General features: G+C 42.6%; 1 protein-coding gene and 1 pseudogene across 1 annotated transcript; both read left to right on the forward strand.

The window, feature by feature from the left end:
• Positions 1-4466: 4466 nt before the first annotated feature.
• Positions 4467-6048, forward strand: LOC145105339 (fasciclin-like arabinogalactan protein 10). Its single transcript, XM_079042459.1, has one exon. The coding sequence runs from the start codon at positions 4569-4571 to the stop codon at positions 5838-5840; it is 1272 nt and encodes a 423-aa protein (XP_078898585.1). The 5' UTR covers positions 4467-4568; the 3' UTR covers positions 5841-6048.
• A 1511-nt stretch (positions 6049-7559) lies between these two features.
• Positions 7560-15574, forward strand: LOC145104612 (fasciclin-like arabinogalactan protein 10 pseudogene; annotated as a pseudogene).
• The last annotated feature ends 6654 nt before the right edge of the window (positions 15575-22228 follow it).

The raw sequence follows: 22228 nt of genomic DNA on the forward strand, positions 1-22228 counted from the left end.
CGGGAGGTCATCGCCACTAAGGTGGCTGCTGCGGTTCAGATGTCTACGACGAAGATGTTTGGGTCTATCATGACTGCCATGATTGAGCTTTTTGATGATCGGTATGCTTTTCTTTCGGATGATGTTGTTGCTGTAGCCACCGTGGCAGTTTCTGCGACAGGGATTCGAGGGGAGAGATCTTTCCAGTAGCATGACTTCGACAATACGAAGCCCCAGGAGTTTGAAGGGGTCGGGGACCCGATTGTAACAATAAGATGGATGTCTGATGTGGAGGGTTGTTTCTTCAAATGCTCTTGCCCTGCTGAGTAGAAGGTCAAGTACGCCCTAAACCTTCTCAGGTTGGGGGCGAAGGGTTAGTAGAGATTGGTGACTAGTGCTTACACTTCTGAACAGAGAGCTGCTGTTACCTAGGAGTAGTTCTCGGAGATGTTCCGTGCAAGGTATGTTCCCATGGTGGAGAAGGAGAGGTTGGCTCACGAGTATTTGGATTTGAGGCAGACTACTGAGACGGTGATGGAGGTTACCAAGATGTTTATGGAAAGGGCTCTCTTCTACCCTGAGTTTGCTGCCTCTGAGCATGCTCAAATGACTCGGTACTTGAGTATGCTCAAGACGGATATTTAGAAATTTGTGTCTACCCAACGATACAGTACCCTCGCTGAGCTTCAGGATGCCGCGAGGAGGAGAAAATTGAGATAGAGACCCAGGAAAGGGAGCAACGATAGGCTTTAGTTCAGTTGCAGCCTAAAACAAAGCGGTTCCAGTCCGCCAGTCGGAGTTCGGGATCAACTGAAGGGAGGTGAAAAATCTTTTGTATGCCACAGGTATGGCGAGGAGGGCCATTTTGGTAGATATTGCAGGCGAAGTGTGTGAGTTTGTTTCCATTGTGTCCAGGAAGGCCACATCAAAGCTCGTTGTCATTTTCTCATTTTTGGTGAGGTGTTGGATCCCTCACCCCTAGCTTGGTAGTTACTCGACGATCGTCATGGGAGGTGGAAGTCCCAGAGACCGAGATTTGAGTTAGCAGTTCTTCTATCTAGCAATTGCTATAATATTGGTATTTATCTGTAATTCATGTTTATGTTTGGAAGTTCAGTTGTAACCTTGGATGATAAATTGGATTAAATTTCCTTGTTTGCTCTATTTTAATTGAATTATTATTATGAATTGAATTATCTAATCCTCAATTGTATGCGTGATGGAATTTGTGAATGTTGTGTGGATTTAGATTATCCTGTGTATATGGATATCAATGGTTGGGATCAAGCAGTAGGGAACCAAAGGACTGTGAAGTTGTCAAATTCCAGTATAATTCAAGTAGGGGAGAGTGGAACTCGTATCAGGAAGACCTTGTGCCAAGGTTCGGTTCTCAATTAGATTTCTCCAAGTTCAAGACATTCGCGCAACTGTTGAATCTTTCGGTTTCGCATCAAGATCATCACCAACTGTTGGATTTCCCTTCAATTCGTATTAGTTTTAGTTGTGGCATCATATGTAGGGCGTTCTTGTGCTTTAGACTCTAGGGTTTTAGGAGTCTAGGTTGAGGGATGTGATGAGGGCTTCCTTGTCTGTTCTTGTTTGATTAGGGCTTAGAGGTGTGAGTCACGACCCGAAGACCTAGTAGGATTAGTTAAGTTAAGGATAAGCCTGAGTGTTGTCACTAGATAGCTAAGCAGGGTTGTCGAAGCCAAGTAGGAGTGTGTCCTAGTTTGGTATATGACCAGTTGGTTCTCGTCGCGATGATGCACTTATGTGCAGGATTATCATGATGGCGTTTGGCCGAGGAGGTTCAGAGCCGATCAAATATGCGGGTTTTTGGTTAGTTTGTTTAATGTGAGGGGTTGCATCATGAAGTGGAAGAGATAGCTAATTTCGAGGACGAAATCTAATTTAAGTGAGGGAGAATTGTAACATCCTATTTCCTCGTCATTTCTTATTCAAGGTCGTGAGTCGGAAGTCGATCATGTAAAGGATTTGGGCCTTAAGGAGGTAATTTTTAGACATTTTGGAAGGAGGCAACGATGGTTATGAGATCTAAACCTTGAATTGTGGTTTGGGCCAAAGGGTAGAACGGAAAAACTCATAGGCTGGGTTCTTGCATGAAATATGGATTTTTATTCAATAAATTTTTAGTCCAAGATATTTAGATAATATTGTAGATCTCTTCAATACCTTTCCGTGGATATAAAGAATGTCGAAAACGGAGTCGGAACGAAGAAGTTACGACCATATGAAGTTAGGACAATTTTTATGTTAGCTGCGTACACTGGGCGTACTAGGGCATCCCTCGTACGTTGGGTGTACGCGATTAGTGCCCAAACCCTATTTTCATGGTTTGAGACATATTTAAGCTCTTTAACTTCCCCAAACCCATTCCATTCCCAGCCTCGACCTCTCCAACACCCTCTCTTGAAACCTTAACCCTAGTTTGAGCCTTGTGGGAAAAAAGAAGGTGTTTTTACGTGTTTTTGGTGCACCTTGGAGAAAAAGGATCTCATTGAAGAAGCGTTGGTTGCATTGGAGCTTGTAGATCCATACCTTGTTCACCTCGATCTTTCTTCTGGAGGTATAAAGTTTGAATCTTGATGACGAAATTGTTAGATCTATCTAATTTAGGATGTTTTGAGCTTTTGGTCACTTTAGTGCATAAAGTTTAGATCTTGAAAGTTTGTGACCTTGTTATAGATGAAGTTGGAAACTTTATCCATCTAAACATCATATTAATTCAGATCGGAAGGTTGGAGACTTGGACTTAATGGATTAAGTTGAAAAAGATGCATTTTTGGTCCCTTTATGAATTAAACACTAGATCTTGTTTGTTGGAACCATTCTAATGGATAAAGTTGGAAACTTTATCCATTATGAAGCTATTAGGAACCATAAAAATGTGATCTTGGTCCTTCCACCCCATCCATGCAAGAGTTGTGATGTCTTAATGGATTAATAAGTTAGGGATTTAGCTTTTGGACCTTCCCTAGCCATGGAAAGTCATAAAGGTGGAAACTTTATGAATTAAGACAATGTTTTGAGGCTAAATCTGAGTTTGGGTGAAAAATCCTTAAGGGATTAAGTGCTTAATGGAAATGATGGAATCAACTCGAGTATCATGGGCGAAATTTTTGTACGTTGGGCGTACTAAGCCATCCCATGTACGTGGGGGTAAGTTGAGTACGCAGGGCGTACTCAACCAACCTTGGACTTTGACTTTTGTTGACTTCGTTGACCGTTGACTTTTTGACTAAGTTTGACTTTAGGTCAAACATGAGGGTTTTGATTGGTGATTAAGATTCTATATGATTCTGATGTCAGTGGATCCGTGGGAGCAAGCAGTGTAGCAGGGAGCGTATCACAATGTTCTCAGGTTTCTTCATTTCAGGTGAGTTTCGCCTCATTGCACCCGTGGGTCGAAGGCACAAATACCAGCCCACTAGTTTTGGCTATCTTTCGTAGAAGGATGTCATAGGGACTGTACGCTATTATTAATGCATTCATTCAAATTAACATCGGATGATAGGTGTTGTCACTTAGGGTTTGTGAATGGATATGTGCAGCGTTAGCTTTAGCCTTATACCTACCCTTACTGCTTGAAACCCTCGACTTTGATGATTTGGTCGGTATAAGAGCCGGACAGTTTAGGCGAGTATGACCTAATTGTTGGTATATAGTTTGTCGTTTTAATATTGGACCCTTGTCTTGTGAATGTATGTAGGAGTGCTCTTTAGGGCGGCTAGCTTGTCTTTTGTTCATAAGCGGGGTATTAACGATTGTTTCTTCGTCGGGTTCTAGGGTGTGGTAAAGGATTAACTCTCACACTATATGCATTAATTATACCTCTCCATGGAGAACTATGACGTAATTGAAGTGTGCCAATACAATTTTCCAGAAAAAATACAAGTTATGATTGTATGATCACGAAGTAAAAATGTGCATTGCACTGCCTACATATATAGGCATGTTCTTGTAAATCAATTATATAATTCTTGCAAAAGTCATGTAGTTCAAATTTGTACTTTGAGATAGGTAACATTTTCATATACAGTGGTTATTTTACGATTTTCGAAGTTAAAAAGGTCATTATGTAATTTGGATAGTATCTTCTATAAAAACAAAAGAAAAAAAAACAATAACGTTGGTTTCTTTTTTGTCGAGAAAAGTAATAATTTCCATAATGATAACATAACACAACTTGTAATGGGTGGAGTACATGTCTTTAAAGCTGTATACATGTGGATATGACAATTGTCAAATCTGGACATGGATAAAGGGGTATACGTTATTAAATGCCAAAAAAAAAACAGTACAATGGTTTAAACATAAGGACTCTTTTGTCTTTTTGACCAAATATGGGCATTTGATTTCCAGCTCACTAGTCACTCCCTACCACATCCACAGGTTTAAAAACTAACCCTAGTTGAAATTTCAAATTAACCATGGTTAAGTTAAATCCCTATTAAACTCTCTTCTCGGTGTTGTAACTCCATAAGTTCATAACCTCCCCACTCACTCGATACACTCGATAGTATACACTCAGTTTCAGGTTCCACTGCTTTTTGCTAAAGTGCGCCACCATGGGCGCATTACGCATCATCTTCCTCGTTGTCTCTCTTCTCGCCGCCGGCACCGTCGTCTCCGCCCACAACATTACCGCTATCTTGTCGCAGTTTCCTGAGTACAGCGAGTTCAACAGCTACCTCTCACAGACAAAGCTCAGCGACGAGATCAATAGCCGTGAAACGATCACCGTTCTGGTGTTGAACAATGGCGTCGTTTCGTCACTTGCCGCGAAACATCCACTCTCCGTCGTCAAAAGCGTCTTGAGCCTCCATATCCTTTTGGACTACTACGACAACAAGAAGCTTCACGCCATCTCCGACGGCACCACGCTCTCCACCACCTTGTACCAAACCACCGGAAATTCCCCAGGAAACGTCGGATTTGTTAATATTACAGATTTGAAAGGTGGTAAGGTCGGATTCGGCTCCGCCGTCTCCGGTTCGAAGCTCGATTCGTCGTACACCAAGTCTGTTAAACAGATTCCGTATAACATTTCGGTTTTGGAGATCAACGCGCCTATAATCGCACCGGGGATTCTAACAGCGCCTGCTCCGTCGGCTGATGTTAATATTACTGGGTTGTTGGAGAAAGCAGGTTGCAAGACGTTTGTGAAGCTGATTACTGATACCGGAGTGTTGAAGGTTTTCCAGACGGCGGCGGAGAAGGGATTGACGGTGTTTGCTCCGAATGATGAAGCGTTTAAGGGCGCCGGTGTACCGGATCTGAGCAAGTTGTCGAATGCTGAGCTTGTTGCACTGTTACAATACCACGCTCTGGCTACTTACACTCCGAAAGGCTCGTTGAAGACGACCAAGGATCCGATTAGCACACTCGCGACCAACGGCGCCGGAAAGTACGATCTTACCGTTGAGACCGCCGGAGACTCCGTTACACTTGATTCTGGATTTTCCACTTCGCGTGTTGCTAGCACGGTTCTCGATTCGACGCCGCTCTGTATTTTTACCGTCGACAATGTACTTCTCCCAACTGAATTATTCGGTAAATCTCCATCTCCAGCTCCATCTCTTTCACCGGAAACTTCTCCGGCGTCGTCTCCTGCACCTGCTGCTCTATCTCCGGAACCTGCAGCAGCACCTTCCCCATTCCTTTCTCCTCCTGCTCCTCCGACTTCATCTCCCACCGCCGGTCCTGCTCCGTCAGATGGCCCCACCGCCGACTCCCAAAATAGCAATGCTAGCAACGCCGTTGACAGCGTCAAAGCTCCGTTGGTTGTCCATGCCACATTTACGGTGTTGGTCTTGATTATGTCATACGTTATGCTTTGAATCTGATTTTCGATTGTTTGCGCTTTTTTTGTTTAATTTATCATTTAATTTTGGATTTTATGTTTAGATTATTATTAGGGTTTGTTCAGTTTAAACGTAGATGCGCATTTTAGCAGCAGGTGGTGGTATTACCTTGATATCTACGAGTGTGTGTCTTTGAGTGATACTGATTACCGAGGAATGCATTGTTCGATACAAGCTTTCGTTTTGTTCTCTTTCTGTTATCTTTTTCTTTTGTTTCCAGGTGTTATTATTTGAAAATAGCCAAATACACATCATAAATTAATAAATTTAAGTTTTTGTACGTATTATTTGGGAGTGGAATGCCTACTTGTTCAATAGATTAAAATTAGACAATCGTAAAATCAACCTAGTTGGATGTCATATTGAATTTAATCGTAATTGAACTGTTAGAAATCGTTATTTTTGATATAAATTTATTAATTAAAAATAAATATATTTTATTGTTTTTTCTAAGTCGAGTTAATTCAATGAATATAGTTTACTGTATAGTTATATAAGTTTCCCTTTCGTTTGATTACATTTGCAGATGAAATAAAAATGTCACCAATCTCACCAAAAAAACTAAGATTTTTTTAAAGAGAATCAAAATCAAGCAAAATTGTTAAGCATTATTTAAAATTTCGCAAAAATACATATATTTCATCAAATAACCGTTAATGAATGTTGTGTATAGAAGAGACAAGAGTGAGTTATCTTAACGTTAATGAATGTTGTGTATAGAAGAGACAAGAGTGAGTTATCTTAACCCACAGATTTAGAGATAGAGAACTTGATCATGGCAATAGGCAATCTTCACATGTTGGAGTTTATAGTCTAATGTTGGAGCTTATAGTCTAGTGCTTTTAGTGAGTTTAGTTTAGATTTGATAAATTGTTGATACTCGTCAGAAATAACACGAAACATTATTTCTTTTGATGTATTGTCCAGACAAGGTTTTAGATATGGTTTTAATGATTTGAATAATTCAATTTCTGTTTATAAAAATTGTGTTTTTTATTTTGAAGCTTTACGTTGTGATGATGTGTATGAAACTGTGATATGCGTAGACAATTTAGGTAATAGTGTTTTTCAAATTACTTCGTCTGATGGTATAGACAAAACATGCTTGTGACATTGTCGTCTTGAACACGTTAACAAGAAGCGCATCACCCAACTCCAAAAGGATGGAGTGTTGGAATCATTTGACTTAAGGTCAAATGATACGTGCGAATCTTGTCTATTGGGTAAGATGACAAAATTACCTTTCACTTGATCTTGTGAAAGAGGTGAATGTTTGTTGGATCTCATACACAAAGATGTGTGTGGACCTTTCAAATCATCCACAAGGGATGCTAATCGATTCTATGTGACTTTTTGTAATGCCCCATTTCTGGTATGTATTCTAACATAGCATTTTTCCCTTTTCTTAAGCTATACTCGACGAGTCAGAAGCTCGACTCGTCGAGTAGAGACGGGTTTGGCACGCGGGTTTAGCCGGCGACTCGACGAGTCTATATTCTTGGACTCGGCGAGTCTGCCAGTCTGGATGAAACCCTAATTTCAAGGGTTTGCACCCTATTTAAACAACCTTATGAGCCCTTAACCAGCCTCCATCACCTTCAGAACGTCCCTTGTCAAACCTTAGCATTTTTGAAGTATTTTTCACCTTGTGAAGGATTTTGGTGCATTTTGGGGGTTAGAAGAAGAAGAGAGAAAATGGGTATTCAAAGAAAGCAAAGAGGATCCGAGTTTCTGGTCACATTTCAGTACCCATTGAGGTATGAAACTCGAATCTTTACTTCCTAGCATGTAGATCTCCTTAAAAGCTTGCTATTGTTAATTTGAGCCATTTCTTGACTTTGAGGTCGATTTGAGAAGTAGTTGAGATGAATGGGCTTCAGATCTAGGCATTTCAGAGTTCCATGAGCTCAAGGTTGCCACATTTATTGAGCCAAGTTCCCATTCCAAACCTAGAACTCCACTTTTAGCTTATTTTGGGTATTTTGGATCTTGCATGCACGTAAAGTTGGAAACTTTACGTGTAAAACCAACCCTAGGGACCCAGATCTATGGATTGGATGCACTGAAATCGACTGAAATCGGTTGTATAGTATTAGCATGCATGAGACTCGGCGAGTCGTTCATAGGACTCGACGAGTCGGTTCGTGATCCCCAAATTACTTTCCCCTTTTTGTGCTGCGAGTTGGATGAGTAAAGATTAGACTCGGTGAGTTAGGAAGCAGAATTAGAAATGGAGGGACTCGGCGAGTCGACGCCATGACGCGGCGAGTCCACGACAATCTTCTTGCCTCAAGAACAGACTCGATGAGTTGTTCATACAACTCGGCGAGTCACAGTCAGACGTGTTCATATGATGAAGGAGCACTCGACGAGTTGTTCATACAACTCGGCGAGTCGGATGAAGTTAGACTCGATGTTAGTATCGAAGGAGAACTCATCGAGTCTTTGCCAAACTCGACGAGTAGAAGCGAGTAGAGGATTAGAAAGAATGATAGGGACTCGGCGAGTTGGCGGCCCAACTCGGCGAGTCCGGTCAACTGATAGTTGACTTTGACCAGGATGTGGCTTTGACCAGGGGTAAATAGTCATTTTACCCTGAGATTAGTTATTAGTATTTGATTTAGTGTTTATGGGATTTGTAGTCGGGGAGTTCCGGAGCAGCAGTCAGACAGTTCCAGATTTAGCATCTCAGCAGCCAGCGTTACGAGGTGAGTTTTCCTTCCAGTAGGAACGGGTCTACGGCCACAATGCCGACCCGTTTAGTTAGCAGTAGTTCCGGACTTCGGTCCGATGCAGTAGTTCAGTGTGCTTGATGTCTTTGTGATTCAAGCATGTCTTTGTGTTATGTGTTCCGGACTTCGGTCCGATGCAGTATGCAGTATATGTGTTTATGCTAGTAGTTATAATTATGCTATGCTATGTTCAGTCAGTTTCCGGACTTCGGTCCGATGCAGAGGGCAAGGCCCTGGTTAGTTCCGGACTTCGGTCTGATGCATTTTCCGGACTTCGTTCCGATGCAGAGGGCAAGGCCCTGGTTAGTTTCCGGACTTCGGTCCGATGCAGTTTCCAGACTTCGGTCCGATGCAGTTTCTGGATTTCGGTTCGATGCAGTGGGCAAGGCCCAGTATGTGCTCTATATGTTATTGTATGGTATGTGGTAGTTTGGGGGAGCTCACTAAGCTTTGTGCTTACAGTTTTAGTTTTGGTTTCAGGTACTTCTGCTAGCAAGGGAAAGAGCTCGGGATGATGGCATGGTACACACCACAGTTACAGTTTTATGCTGGGAGTTTTGTTCAGATATTTTGATATGATATTGACTTCAGTTTTGATTTGATACATTTACTATGGCATTTCGAGACATACGATATATGGTTTTATTATATAACATTTGATGTTGGGTTTTTGGTAATGTTAAAACAAAAAAAAAATTGGTTGTATTTTGGGATGTTACAAGTTGGTATCAGAGCCTTGGTTTGAGGGATTCAGGCACACTTTCGGGTGTGTCTGAACTCAAACTAAGGAATTGGTATAGAAATTTTCAAAAGGGAAAATCAATTTTTGTAGAAAAGAGTTTTAGAAAAAGTGAAAAGAAATTTTTTTAGAAAGAAAAGAACTTTGAAAAGAGAAAAGGGTGTGGTGCATGTGATCAGCCGAGCTCAAGTAAGTACTCCCAAATTACCCATACAAGTTTATGTTATCATTATCAGTTTCAGTTTCAGTAGAACAGCATGTTAGAATAGGACTAAGGATCTTCGAGGATGCCTTATGTGCCTGCTATATGTGTTTCAGCTTTATGAGAATTGCATGCTAGTATTGAGTAGACAGTAGTAGGATAGCCTGTTTAGGTTATGCCTGATAGTATGAGCTTAGCATTGTATGCTAGTACAATTTCTTGTTATGAGGATAGATTTGCTTGAATAGTTTCCTGTGTCTGAATGCTGCTTGCTTTGTGCTTTGTGGGACTCTGAGTGATGGGAGTTAGCCATTAGGTGAATACGTCACGTTACATGTGATCAGGGTTGAATAATCTCAGAGTGTTGGATTTGGCCCTATTGCGCAGCTCTCGTTTGAGTCTAACCGTTGTAGGGACGAGTATTTTACTCGAAGGATTATCTGAGCCTCGTCACATGTGATGGTATTCAGGTGATGGCTAATTGGCATTACAATGAGGCCTTCAGCAGCTGAGGACTGGTTTGGGTGGAGTCAGAGATTTCCCTAGGGCAAGCCTATGATGAGAGTAGCAGAGATTAGTAGCAGTAGAAGTGACTTGGTGGAGTCAAGGCAGTTCTTGAGGAAAGTACGGATAGATGTGGAAGGTAGTATGGGCCCGTACTACTGAAAGCAGAGGATCAGTACTTGAATCAAGGAAGGCTGAAATGAGACCAGGAAACTTGTAGTAATAGCGATCCCTCGAGATGTATCAGTGTTTCTGACATTTATCATGATGTATTTTCAGAATGGTGGTTTTACGCCCTAGGCCAGCAGTTGGCAGTTCAGGAGCCAGTGAGGGATCAGGATCAGGCCCGGGGGCAGAGCATCTAGATGAGCAGACCAGGGAGTTCCTCTCTTCAGAGGTTACTCGCACCATACTTGAGCAGACTCATGTGATCTTCGGTTCGATCAAGGAGGGTATTTTAGAGCTGATGGACGAGAGGTTGAGCACATTCCGTGCTGAGGTGGCGGCCATGATGGGGTCGCGCACACTCACCTTCAGGGAGTTCCGGGCTTGTGGAGCTCCAGACTATCATGGGGCACAGGATCCCATCGCTAGTACCAGGTGGTTGGCGGATGTCGCCAATGCATTCCGCACCAGCAGATGTCCCGAGGGGGACAAGGTCAGACTAGCATCCTGTCTTCTGAAGGACAAGGCACGAGATTGGTGGGAGGAGATCGGGCATGTCATCGGGGATGACGCAGCGCTTGATGCGATGACTTGGGCTGATATTACTACCAGGTTCAGAGCCGAGTTTGCACCGGTTATTAAGGTGCAGCAGATAGCCAGGGAGTTTCAGGATCTCACCCAGACTACAGAGACAGTGGCAGAGATTACCGCCAAGTTCAGGGAGAGGGATCTTCTCGTTCCTCAGTACGCAGCTAATGAGGAAATGAAGAAGGCCCGTTATCATGAGATGTTGCGGAGTGATATCCGCCAGTTTGTGAGCCGGTCCAGCTGTAAAACGCTGGATGATATGATTGCAAGGGCTCGTGAGAGAGAGAGATAGATTTGGAGATGGAGAAGAAGAGGAAGCCAGAGGCGGCATCTGGCACAGGGAGTTCGGGCAAAAAGCCCAAGGTATCAGATCACAGATCTAGAGGACAGCAAAGCCACAGTCGGTGCGGCGAGTGTGGAAGATTGCACGATGGGGCGTGCAAGGCAGGTAGTACCGGTTGCTACAAGTGCGGCCGTACCAGGCATATGAGTAGAGATTGTACAGCTACTAGCACCACCACAGCATCTGATCTGATTTGCTTCCATTGCAATTAGAGGGGACATAAAAAGTCCCAGTGTCCAAGTTTAGCAGCAGCAAGGAAGGTGGTAGCACCTGCCCCTGCAACATTGAGGATTACAGACGGCCGTCAGGGCCGGAGTGAGACGCCAGTGGCGAAGAGTAGAGCTTTTCAGATGACAGCAGAGGAGGCGCGAGCGACTCCTGACGTGGTGGCGGGTATGTATCTTTATCTTATCTCTGTATTGATATTGATTGTTTCTCATGATTATATGTTTTTATATAGGGTCGTTCTTAGTGAACGGCATTTCAGCTACGGTATTGTTTGATTCGGGGGCTACCCGATCATTTGTTTCGCTTGCACTTAGCAAGAGGTTTAACAGAGCTCCGGGGGAGCTGGATTGCCCACTTGAAGTTGAGATAGCTGATGACGGGACCGTCAGGGTCATGAGAGTACATAGGGCGTGTTCGCTGCAGTTATTTGATGAGCAATTTTCAGTGGACTTGGTCCCCATTCCCCTGCGAGGGAATAAGGTTATAGTGGGTATGGATTGGCTGAGCCCTAATGGGGCAGTGATTGATTGTGAGCTACAGTTAGTGAGGGTCCGCACTCCTGGTAGGGGAGAGTTAGTGATTCAGGGCGAGAGGCCACAACGCGGACCGATTCTTTGTTCAGCAGCAAGAGCAAGGCGCTACGTTCAGCAGGGTTGCGCAGGGTACATCGCCTATGTTATGGATGTCCGGGAGAAGGGTAAGGCGACAGTTGATGACGTACCGGTGGTACGAGAGTACCCAGACGTATTTCCAGAGGATTTGCCTGGGATACCTCCGGAGAGACAGGTCGAGTTCAGGATTGACCTGGTTTCTGGTGCGGCTCCGATAGCCAAGGAACCGTATCGGTTGGCTCCTCCAGAGATGCAGGAGTTGTCTACACAGCTGTAGGAGCTGCTAGACAAGGGTTTCATCAGGCCAAGTAGTTCACCATGGGGAGCCCCGATCCTATTCGTAAGGAAGAAGGATGGGTCGCACCGTATGTGCATAGATTACCGGGAGCTGAATAAGGTAACGGTGAAGAACCGTTACCCACTCCCGAGGATAGATGACTTGTTTGACCAGCTTCAGGGAGCATCTTGGTTCTCCAAGATTGATCTACGGTCAGGATATCACCAGATGCGGGTCAGGGATGAGGATGTGCAGAAGACCGCTTTTAGGACCCGCTATGGTCATTATGAGTTTGTGGTGATGCCGTTCGGGCTCACCAACGCTCCAGCCCCATTCATGGATCTCATGAACCGCGTATGCAGACCGATGCCGGATCGGTCAGTGATAGTGTTCATTGATGACATCTTGGTTTATTCCAAGACTCAGGAGCAACATGAGGAGCACCTGAGAGAGGTGCTAGAGACGCTGAGGAGGGAGAGACTGTTCGCGGAGTTCTCCAAGTGCGAGTTCTGGTTGCGCGAGGTGCAGTTCCTTGGAGACCTCGTCAACCAGAAGGGTATACTAGTCGATCCGGCCAAGATAGAGGCCGTGATGCAGTGGGAGGTCCCGAGATCTCCATCTGAGATTCGGAGCTTCCTAGGACTGGCAGGGTACTACAGGAGATTCATCCAGGATTTCTCCAAGATAGCAGTTCCGCTCACCAGACTGACCAAGAAGTTGGTGGTGTTTCGATGGGGGCCTGAGCAGCAGGTAGCATTTGAGACCCTCAGGCAGAGATTGTGCGAGGCGCCGATTCTTACCCTGCCATAGGGAGTAGAGGATTTTGTAGTCTACTGTGATGCTTCGATCACATGTATGGGAGCAGTCCTGATGCAACGAGGGCATGTGATAGCTTATGCCTCTACACAGTTGAAGCCTCACGAGGCTAACTATCCAACACATGACTTAGAGTTGGGAGCAGTAGTGTTTGCCCTCAAGATTTGGCGACATTACCTCTATGGGGTCCATTGTACCATTTACACGGATCACAAGAGTTTGATGTACCTCATGGATCAGCTGAATCTGAACATGAGGCAGCGCCGATGGTTAGACGTGGTAAAGGATTATGACTGTGAGATCCTTTATCATCCGGGCAAGGCCAACGTTGTGGCATACGCCTTGAGCCGCAAGGCGGTAGCAGCCCCGATCAGGGACATTTGTTTGAGGATAACAATGATTACTCCCTTGTTGGAGCAGATTAGAGAGGCACAGGTTGAGGGCCTGAAGGAGGAGAGGCAGAAGTGTGAGAGGATTGTGGGCCGAGTAGCCTCCTTTGACTATGACAGTCGAGGATTGTTGACCCCTCATAAGTCTCGTTTCTCCATCCACCCAGGGGCGACGAAGATGTACAGAGATCTTCGACCCGATTATTGGTGGCCCTGCATGAAGCGGGACATAGCTTGGTATGTGGAGAGGTGCCTGACCTGCAGGAAGGTCAAGGCAGAACACCAGAGACCCCATGGCAAGATGCAGCCGTTAGACATTCCTGTGTGGAAATGGGAAGATATCACTATGGATTTCATCACTAAGCTTCCCAGGACCGCACGTGGAGTTGATTCGATTTGGGTCATAGTGGATCGGCTGACCAAGAGCGCACATTTCATACCGATTCAGGAGAGTATATCGGCCGAGAAGCTAGCCGATATTTATGTGCGCGAGGTAGTGGCACGGCATGGAGTGCCTGTATCGGTAGTATCAGATCGAGACGTCCGGTTCACTTCCAGGTTCTGGAAGCGGTTTCACGACGAGATGGGGACTCACCTTCACTTCAGCACCGCCTTCCACCCTAAGACGGACGGGCAGAGCGAGAGGACGATTCAGACTCTCGAGGACATGTTGCGGGCATGTGTTCTAGACATTGGTGGAAGTTGGGATACGTATCTTCCATTAGCGGAATTTTCGTATAACAACAGTTACCACGCCACCATTGACCGCCCTCCTTTCGAGATGCTTTACGGAAGGAAGTATAGGACCCCGATTTGTTGGGGTGAGGTCGGTCAGAGAGTCATCGGGAGTACGAAGGTGGTACTCAAGACCACAAAGTTGCTCCAGCAGGTCCGTAGCAGAATGCAGACTGCGCAGAGTTGGCAGAAGAGTTACGCCGACAGGAGGCGTTCGGACTTGGAGTTTCAGGTGGGCGATATGGTCCTCCTGAAGGTATCACCCTGGAAGGGTGTTATCAGGTTCCGGAAGAGGGGCAAGCTGGGCCCCAGGTTCATTGGCCCTTTTAGGGTTTTGGCCCGGGTGGGTCGGGTTGCTTACCGTTTGGATCTCCGAGCAGAGCTTAGCCAGATCCACAACACTTTCCACGTTTCCCAGTTGCGGAAGTGTTTGGTCGATGAGTCAGCAGTAGTACCATTGGAGGATATTCAGGTTGATAGCAGCCTGAATTATATCGAGAGACCAGTTGCGATCTTAGATCGGAGGACGAAAACCCTGAGGAACAAGGTGTTTCAGTTAGTAAAGGTGCAGTGGCAGCACCGGAAGGCTCGTTGAAGACGACCCCGAATCTGAGCAAGTTGTCGAATGCTGAGCTTGTTGCGCTGTTACAATACCATGCTCTAGCTACTTACACTCCGAAAGGCTCGTTGAAGACGACCAAGGATCCGATTAGCACACTGGCGACGAACGGCGCCGGAAAGTACGATCTGACCGTTGAGACCGCCGGAGACTCCGTCACACTTGATTCTGGATTTTCCACTTCGCGTGTTGCTAGCACGGTTCTCGATTCGACGCCGCTCTGTATTTTCACCGTCGACAATGTACTTCTCCCAACTGAATTATTCGGTAAATCTCCATCTCCAACTCCATCTCTTTCACCGGAAAGTTCTCCAGCATCGTCTCCTGCACCTGCTGCTCTATCTCCGGAACCTGCAGCAACACCTTCCCCATTCCTTTCTCCTCCTGCTCCTCCAACTTCATCTCCCACCGCCGGTCCTGCTCCATCAGATGGCCCCACCGCCGACTCCCAAAATAGCAATGCTAGCAACGCCGTTGACAGCGTCAAAGCCCCGTCGGTTGTCCATGCCACATTTACCGTGTTGGTCTTGATTATGTCATACGTTATGCTTTGAATCTGATTTTCGATTGTTTGCGCTTTTTTTGTTTAATTTATCATTTAATTTTGGATTTTATGTTTAGATTATTATTAGGGTTTGTTCAGTTTAAACGTAGATGCGCATTTTAGCAGCAGGTGGTGGTATTACCTTGATATCTACGAGTGTGTGTCTTTGAGTGATACTGATTACCGAGGAATGCATTGTTCGATACAAGCTTTCGTTTTGTTCTCTTTCTGTTATCTTTTTCTTTTGTTTCCAGGTGTTATTATTTGAAAATAGCCAAATACACATCATAAATTAATAAATTTAAGTTTTTGTACGTATTATTTGGGAGTGGAATGCCTACTTGTTCAATAGATTAAAATTAGACAATCGTAAAATCAACCTAGTTGGATGTCATATTGAATTTAATCGTAATTGAACTGTTAGAAATCTTTATTTTTGATATAAATTTATTAATTAAAACTAAATATATTTTATTGTTTTTTTCTAAGTCGAGTTAATTCAATGAATATAGTTTACTGTATAGTTATATAAGTTTCCCTTTCGTTTGATTACATTTGCAGATGAAAAAAAAATGTCACCAATCTCACCAAAAAAACTAAGGTTTTTTAAAGAGAATCAAAATCAAGCAAAATTGTTAAGCATTTTTTAAAATTTCGCAAAAATACATATATTTCATCAAATAACCGTTAATGAATGTTGTGTATAGAAGAGACAAGAGTGAGTTATCTTAACCCACAGATTTAGAGATAGAGAACTTGATCATGGCAATAGGCAATCTTCACATGTCACAAATGTTGGAGTTTATAGTCTAATGTTGGAGTTTATAGTCTAGTGCTTTGTAGTGAGTTTAGTTTAGATTTGATAAATTGTTTAGTTTAGATTTGATAAATTGTTGATACTCGCCAGAAATAACACGAAACATTATTTCTTTTGATGTATTGTCCAGACAAGGTTTTAGATATGGTTTTAATGATTTGAATAATTCAATTTCTGTTTATAAAAATTGTGTTTTTTATTTTGAAGCTTTACGTTGTGATGATGTGTATGAAATTGTGATATGCGTAGACAATTTAGGTAATAGTGTTTTTCAAATTGCTTCGTCTGATGGTATAGACAAAACATGCTTGTGGTATTGTCGTTTTGAACACGTTAACAAGAAGCGCATCGCCCAACTCCAAAAGGATGGAGTGTTGGAATCATTTGACTTAAGGTCAGATGATACGTGCGAATCTTGTCTATTGGGTAAGATGACAAAATTACTTTTCACTTGATCTTGTGAAAGAGGTGAAGGTTTGTTGGATCTCATACACAAAGATGTGTGTGGACCCTTCAAATCATCCACAAGGGATGCTAATCGATTCTATGTGACTTTTTGTAATGCCCCATTTCTGGTATGTATTCTAACATAGCATTTTTCCCTTTTCTTAAGTTGTACTCGACAAGTCAGAAGCTCGACTCGTCGAGTAGAGACGGGTTTGGCACGCGGGTTTAGCCGGCGACTCGACGAGTCTATATTCTTGGACACGGCGAGTCTGCCAGTCTGGATGAAACCCTAATTTTAAGGGTTTGCACCCTATTTAAACAACCTTATGAGCCCTTAACCAGCCTCCATCACCTTCAGAACGTCCCTTGTCAAACCTTAGCATTTCCTTTAGCATTTTTGAAGTATTTTTCACCTTGTAAAGGATTTTGGTACATTTTGGGGGTTAGAAGAAGAAGAGAGAAAATGGGTATTCAAAGAAAGCAAAGAGGATCCGGTATTCTGTTCATATTTCAGTCCCCATTGAGGTATGAAACTCGAATCTTTACTTCCTAGCATGTAGATCTCCTTAAAAGCTTGCTATTGTTAATTTGAGCCATTTCTTGACTTTGAGGTCGATTTGAGAAGTAGTTGAGATGAATGGGCTTCAGATCTAGGCATTTCAGAGTTCCATGAGCTCAAGGTTGCCACTTTTATTGAGCCAAGTTCCCATTCCAAACCTAGAACTCCACTTTTAACTTATTTTGGGTATTTAAGCTCTATTGGATCTTGTATGCACGTAAAGTTGGAAACTTTACGTGTAAAACCAACCCTAGGGACCCAGATCTATGGATTGGATGCACTGAAATCGACTGAAATCGGTTGTATAGTATTAGCATGCATGAGACTCGGCGAGTCGTTCATAGGACTCGACGAGTCGGTTCGTGATTCCCAAATTCCTTTGGATATTTGTTCGACAAACCTAGTGAGAACGTGGTCTTTATAGCACGGAGAGGAGTCTTTCGCGCGAGAGAGCTCATATACAAAGAGGACAATGTGAGTATCATTGACCTTGAAGAAATTCAAGAATCAAGCGATGAAGGAACCTCTGAAGACGCTAGGGTTCAACCAGAGGAAGAGATTCCAGTTGAACCAGTTGACAACTCATTGCCTCTTAGGCGTTCCAATAGGGTTAACATGCCACTTGAGTTCTATGGTTTCCATATAACTTCAGATGGTGATACATTTATTAGTGATAGTACACTGGTAAATTTGGATGATCCTGTTAACTACAAGGAAGCAATGGCAGGCCCCGAGGCAGCCAAATGGAAAGAGGCAATAGACAACGAGATCAAGTCCATATATGACAACCTGGTTTGGTATTTGGTTGACAATGTACCAGGTCGAAAAACAGTTGGGTGTAAATGGATATTCAAGAAGAAGACTAATATGGATGGAAAGGTACACACTTTCAAGGCTCGATTGGTTGCAAATGGTTTTACTCAAACCCCAAGGGTTGACTATGATGAGACCTTCTCACCAATGGCTAAGATAAAATCTATTAGGGTAATGCTAGCCATAACTGCGTTTCATGACTATGAAATCTGGCAGATGGATGTCAAAACCGCTTTCCTTAATGGAAAGTTGGCTGAAGATGTTTACATGAGTCAGCCAGAGGGTTTTGTAGATGCAAAGTATCCGAATAGAATGTGTAAGCTTGAGAAATCAATCTATTGATTGAAGCTAGCTTCTCGCAGATGGAATCTTTGCTTTGACGAGAAGGTCAAGGAATTTGGCTTCTCAAGAATTGAAGATGAGTCTTGTGTATATGTCAAAGCTAGTGGGAGTATAGTAACCTTCCTAGTATTGTATGTTGATGACATACTACTTATAGGAAATGACATTCCAACTTTGCAAGAGGTGAAGTCTTGGATTGGAAAGTGTTTCGCTATGAAGGATCTAGGAGAGGCTGCCTATATTATGGGGATAAGGATTATGAGAGACATGAGTAAAAGACTAAGTGGACTTTGTCAAAGTACATATTTGGAAAAGGCGCTAAAGCGTTTTAGTATGGAAAATTCCAAGAAGGAAGAACTACCCATTCAGAGTAATACCAAACTGAGTAAGACTCAGTGTCCGAGTACAGATGCAGAGATAACAAAAATGAGTAGAGTTCCATATGCTTTGCCCTTGGATCTATCATGTTTGCTTTGACATGTACTCACCCTGATGTGTCCTTTGCTTTGAGCATAGTTAATCGTTATCAGGGAAATCCAGGTAGAGCTCATTGGATAGCAGTTAAGAATATTCTCAAGTATCTGCGAAGAACTAAGAATTGGGTCCTAGTGCTTTGTGGCAGTGATACGTTGAGACTAACTGGGTATAGTGACGCCAACTTTCAAACAGATAGGGACAATTTTCATTCTCAATCTGGATGGGTGTTTACCCTAAATGGAGGAGCAGTTACTTGGAAAAGTTCCAAGCAAGAGACAGTGGCTAATTCTACTTGTGAATCAGAGTACATAGCGAAAAGCAAAGCATCGAAGGAAGCAATTTGGTTGAAGAACTTCATCGGAGATCTTGGAGTTGTTCCAACCATTAATGAGTCAATAGAACTTTTCTGTGAGAATGAAGGAGCGGTTGCCTTGACAAAGGAACCAAGAGATCATGGAAGATCAAGACATATCGACAAAAAGTACCATTTCACCAGACATAGAGTAGAAGAAGGTAACCTCTTTGTGAAGAGAATATCATCTGAAGAGAATCATGCAAATCCACTCACAAAGGGTCTGAGTAGGGCTAAACACATTCAGCATGTCAGGAGTATTGGTATGAGAGATGATATTAGTTTTAGTAGTTAGATAGTTATTGTGAAACTTGTAACAAAGTAAATGTAATTGACTTTTGGTGATTAAATAAAAGAGAATTATTTAAGAGTATGTTTACTACCTTTTGTTAATTGTTTATTATTGTGTTTCATTTTTTCATGTTTTACTTCCAGAATAATTCGATTATTCAAAAGCCCATAGTCGCTCATACTTTGGAAGTAAGTAGTGAATTAAGACTGTCATGAATTGAATTGTAGATTGTCTAAAGAGTTTTAGACATAGCAATGGTGTTGCTACAATATTCATGAGTACTTAGAAATGAAGATTTAAGTATTGGATTAACCCACACTCAAAAAATTACTTCATGCAATTTATCACGAGTAATTCTGAGATGATAATATCTTATAATCTTTAAACGGAGATATATGAGTTGTGGTTTTCAAATCAGTTGTGCATTGATAATATGTAAACACATCAGTTACCTGATGTTATAAAACATATTGTTGTACATGATTTGGTGAGTAGATGGTAATGAGATTGATTATGTTCCATGTCTCATGTCCGAATGATATCTTGTAGAATGGAGGATTATATGATCACTTATCTTAGGACACGTAACTGGCTGGGTCAGAGTTTGACAACGAATTTTAGAAGCTACAATTTGCTGATAAGTTTAGAAGTTATACTGGAAATCATAGTTACATACTTATCCGAGTGGGAGACTGTTGGATTAGGTGTCTAAGCCCATAACTATAATTGGTATAAAATTGAATTGATAGTAGCACAATCCTTTTGGGTTGCCCTCAAACCTAGCAATTGGACATGATGAGTTTAGAGAGAGAGTTTGATTTATTATTTGATTAATAAATTAGAATAAATAATTTGTTAATATATTATGAGAATAATATATTAATTAGAAATAGTAATATTTGATTAATAACTAATCAGAAATTAATTGGAATTAATTGAAAGTACGGGGACTAAAGTGTAATTGTTCAATAGTTGAACAAAAGGCCTTCTAGAACCTCCCTATGGCTTGGATGGTTTTTTTGGAGTGTTTTAGGAGTTTTAGGTTTTTGGAAGGTTCCTTTGTTGGCACATGTCAAGGTTTGAGCTTGTGAAGCTTTCGTTAGACGAGAGACTCACGACAAGCTTGAACCTCGAAGTTAGAGATGTATTTTCATCGGCTACCCACATAAGTCCTTTGGATATTTGTTTTACAGACCTAGTAAAAATGTGGTCTTTGTAGCACGGAGAGGAATCTTTTTCGAGAGAGATCTCATATGCAAAGAGGACAATGGGAGTACCATTGACCTTGAAGAAATTCAAGAATCAAGCTATAACGACCCAAAAATCCAAGGTAAAAATTTCATTTTTGTTATAATAAAAACACTATTGTAACTTTGTTTGAGACATTGAAATATATTTCAATTAAACAAATATCAGAGTCTAATCCCAAAGATCACATATTGCGGAAAACACGGGTGTATGCGCTGCGATTGTCCCGAACTCTTTCATTTGAAAACTGGAGTACCTGAAACAAAAACTGAAAACCGTAAGTACAAAGCTTAGTGAGTTCCCTAAATACCACATACCATACATATCAAACGATCCATACATGACATACATAATTGCGAGCCATACATACCATTCATATATCATAATCAATAAAGGTGCTATGTGCCGTGCATAGTCTTGCCATTATGCCACGAGCCACTTCGTGGTCTTTCTTGCCAGGCCGGGGGCAACAACCCTAGGTCTTACAGACAAGTTCCAAGAGCCACCTCCTGGTCTTCCATGCAAGCATCACACAGACAACTAGCATACAATCTACAACTACTTAACTAATAATTACCAGAGTGCAGACTCTGGTCTTTCATACAGTGTGCCAAGGGCTAACCCCGGGTCTTCCTATAATACATAAACCAAATAGGTCAGAATTGGTACCTTCGACCCATACGAACAGTGATGAGACTCACCTCGAATGCTGAAGCTCACTGTACAAAACCCTAGCTGCTGACCTGACGACTTCCCAAACTAGCAATACCCAAACAACATCCGATTAGCAACTGAAATCCAAACCATGATCCATAATCCAAACTTGGGGTAAAATGATCGTTTTACCCCTGGCCCATTAAGACTCACAACCAAGGCCCAAACCCAAAACTATAAGATCCATAAAAGCCCACTAATGACCCAATTTTCCAAATTGGGCCCAATCCCATATGGGTCTTATCCTAATCCCATATTCCTCGAATGGTGGCTGGAAATGAGGCCAACATATGGGGTTTAAGTTGTTTAAATAGGGTGAAAAACCTTGAAATTAGGGTTTCCCAAACCACGTCCAACTCGTCGAGTTGGTCCTCTCCAACTCGTCAAGTTGGTCTTCAAAAACACGCGCGACCAACACTTCCAACACGTCGAGTTTCTTCCCCCCAAACTCGACGAGTTGCCTTTAGAAATGAGGTTTTATTTCCATAATTGACCTTCTAGATTCCGGATGTTACACAAGCAATGAAGGAACCACTGAAGTGTTGGGTTTTGAGCATTCTAACACCCCTATGGTGTACATGCAACCCTATAAACCTTGGATATATGTTTTCTCTATTATACATGCAAATATTAAATATTCCAAGGTTTCATCATAATTAGCATATTATGAAGCACCTATACTACAAAGTTATAGTTAGATGACATACCTTTTGATGTAGCTTGATGTCTTCAAGCTTTAAGAGCTTAGCCCCAATAGTGTGGAAGCCTCAAGTGGAATCACAAATCACCAAAACACCTTGGAAAACCTTTA

Source organism: Lactuca virosa, chromosome 4 (genome assembly GCF_052849685.1).
Source record: "Lactuca virosa cultivar CGN04683 chromosome 4, Lactuca_virosa_CGN04683_v6, whole genome shotgun sequence".
In the NCBI taxonomy this organism is placed as follows: domain Eukaryota; kingdom Viridiplantae; phylum Streptophyta; class Magnoliopsida; order Asterales; family Asteraceae; genus Lactuca; species Lactuca virosa.

Bases quoted from the DNA above. Each gene is read 5' to 3' on its own strand.
- LOC145105339 (XM_079042459.1), top strand. From the start codon at position 4,569: ATGGGCGCATTACGCATCATCTTCCTCGTTGTCTCTCTTCTCGCCGCC.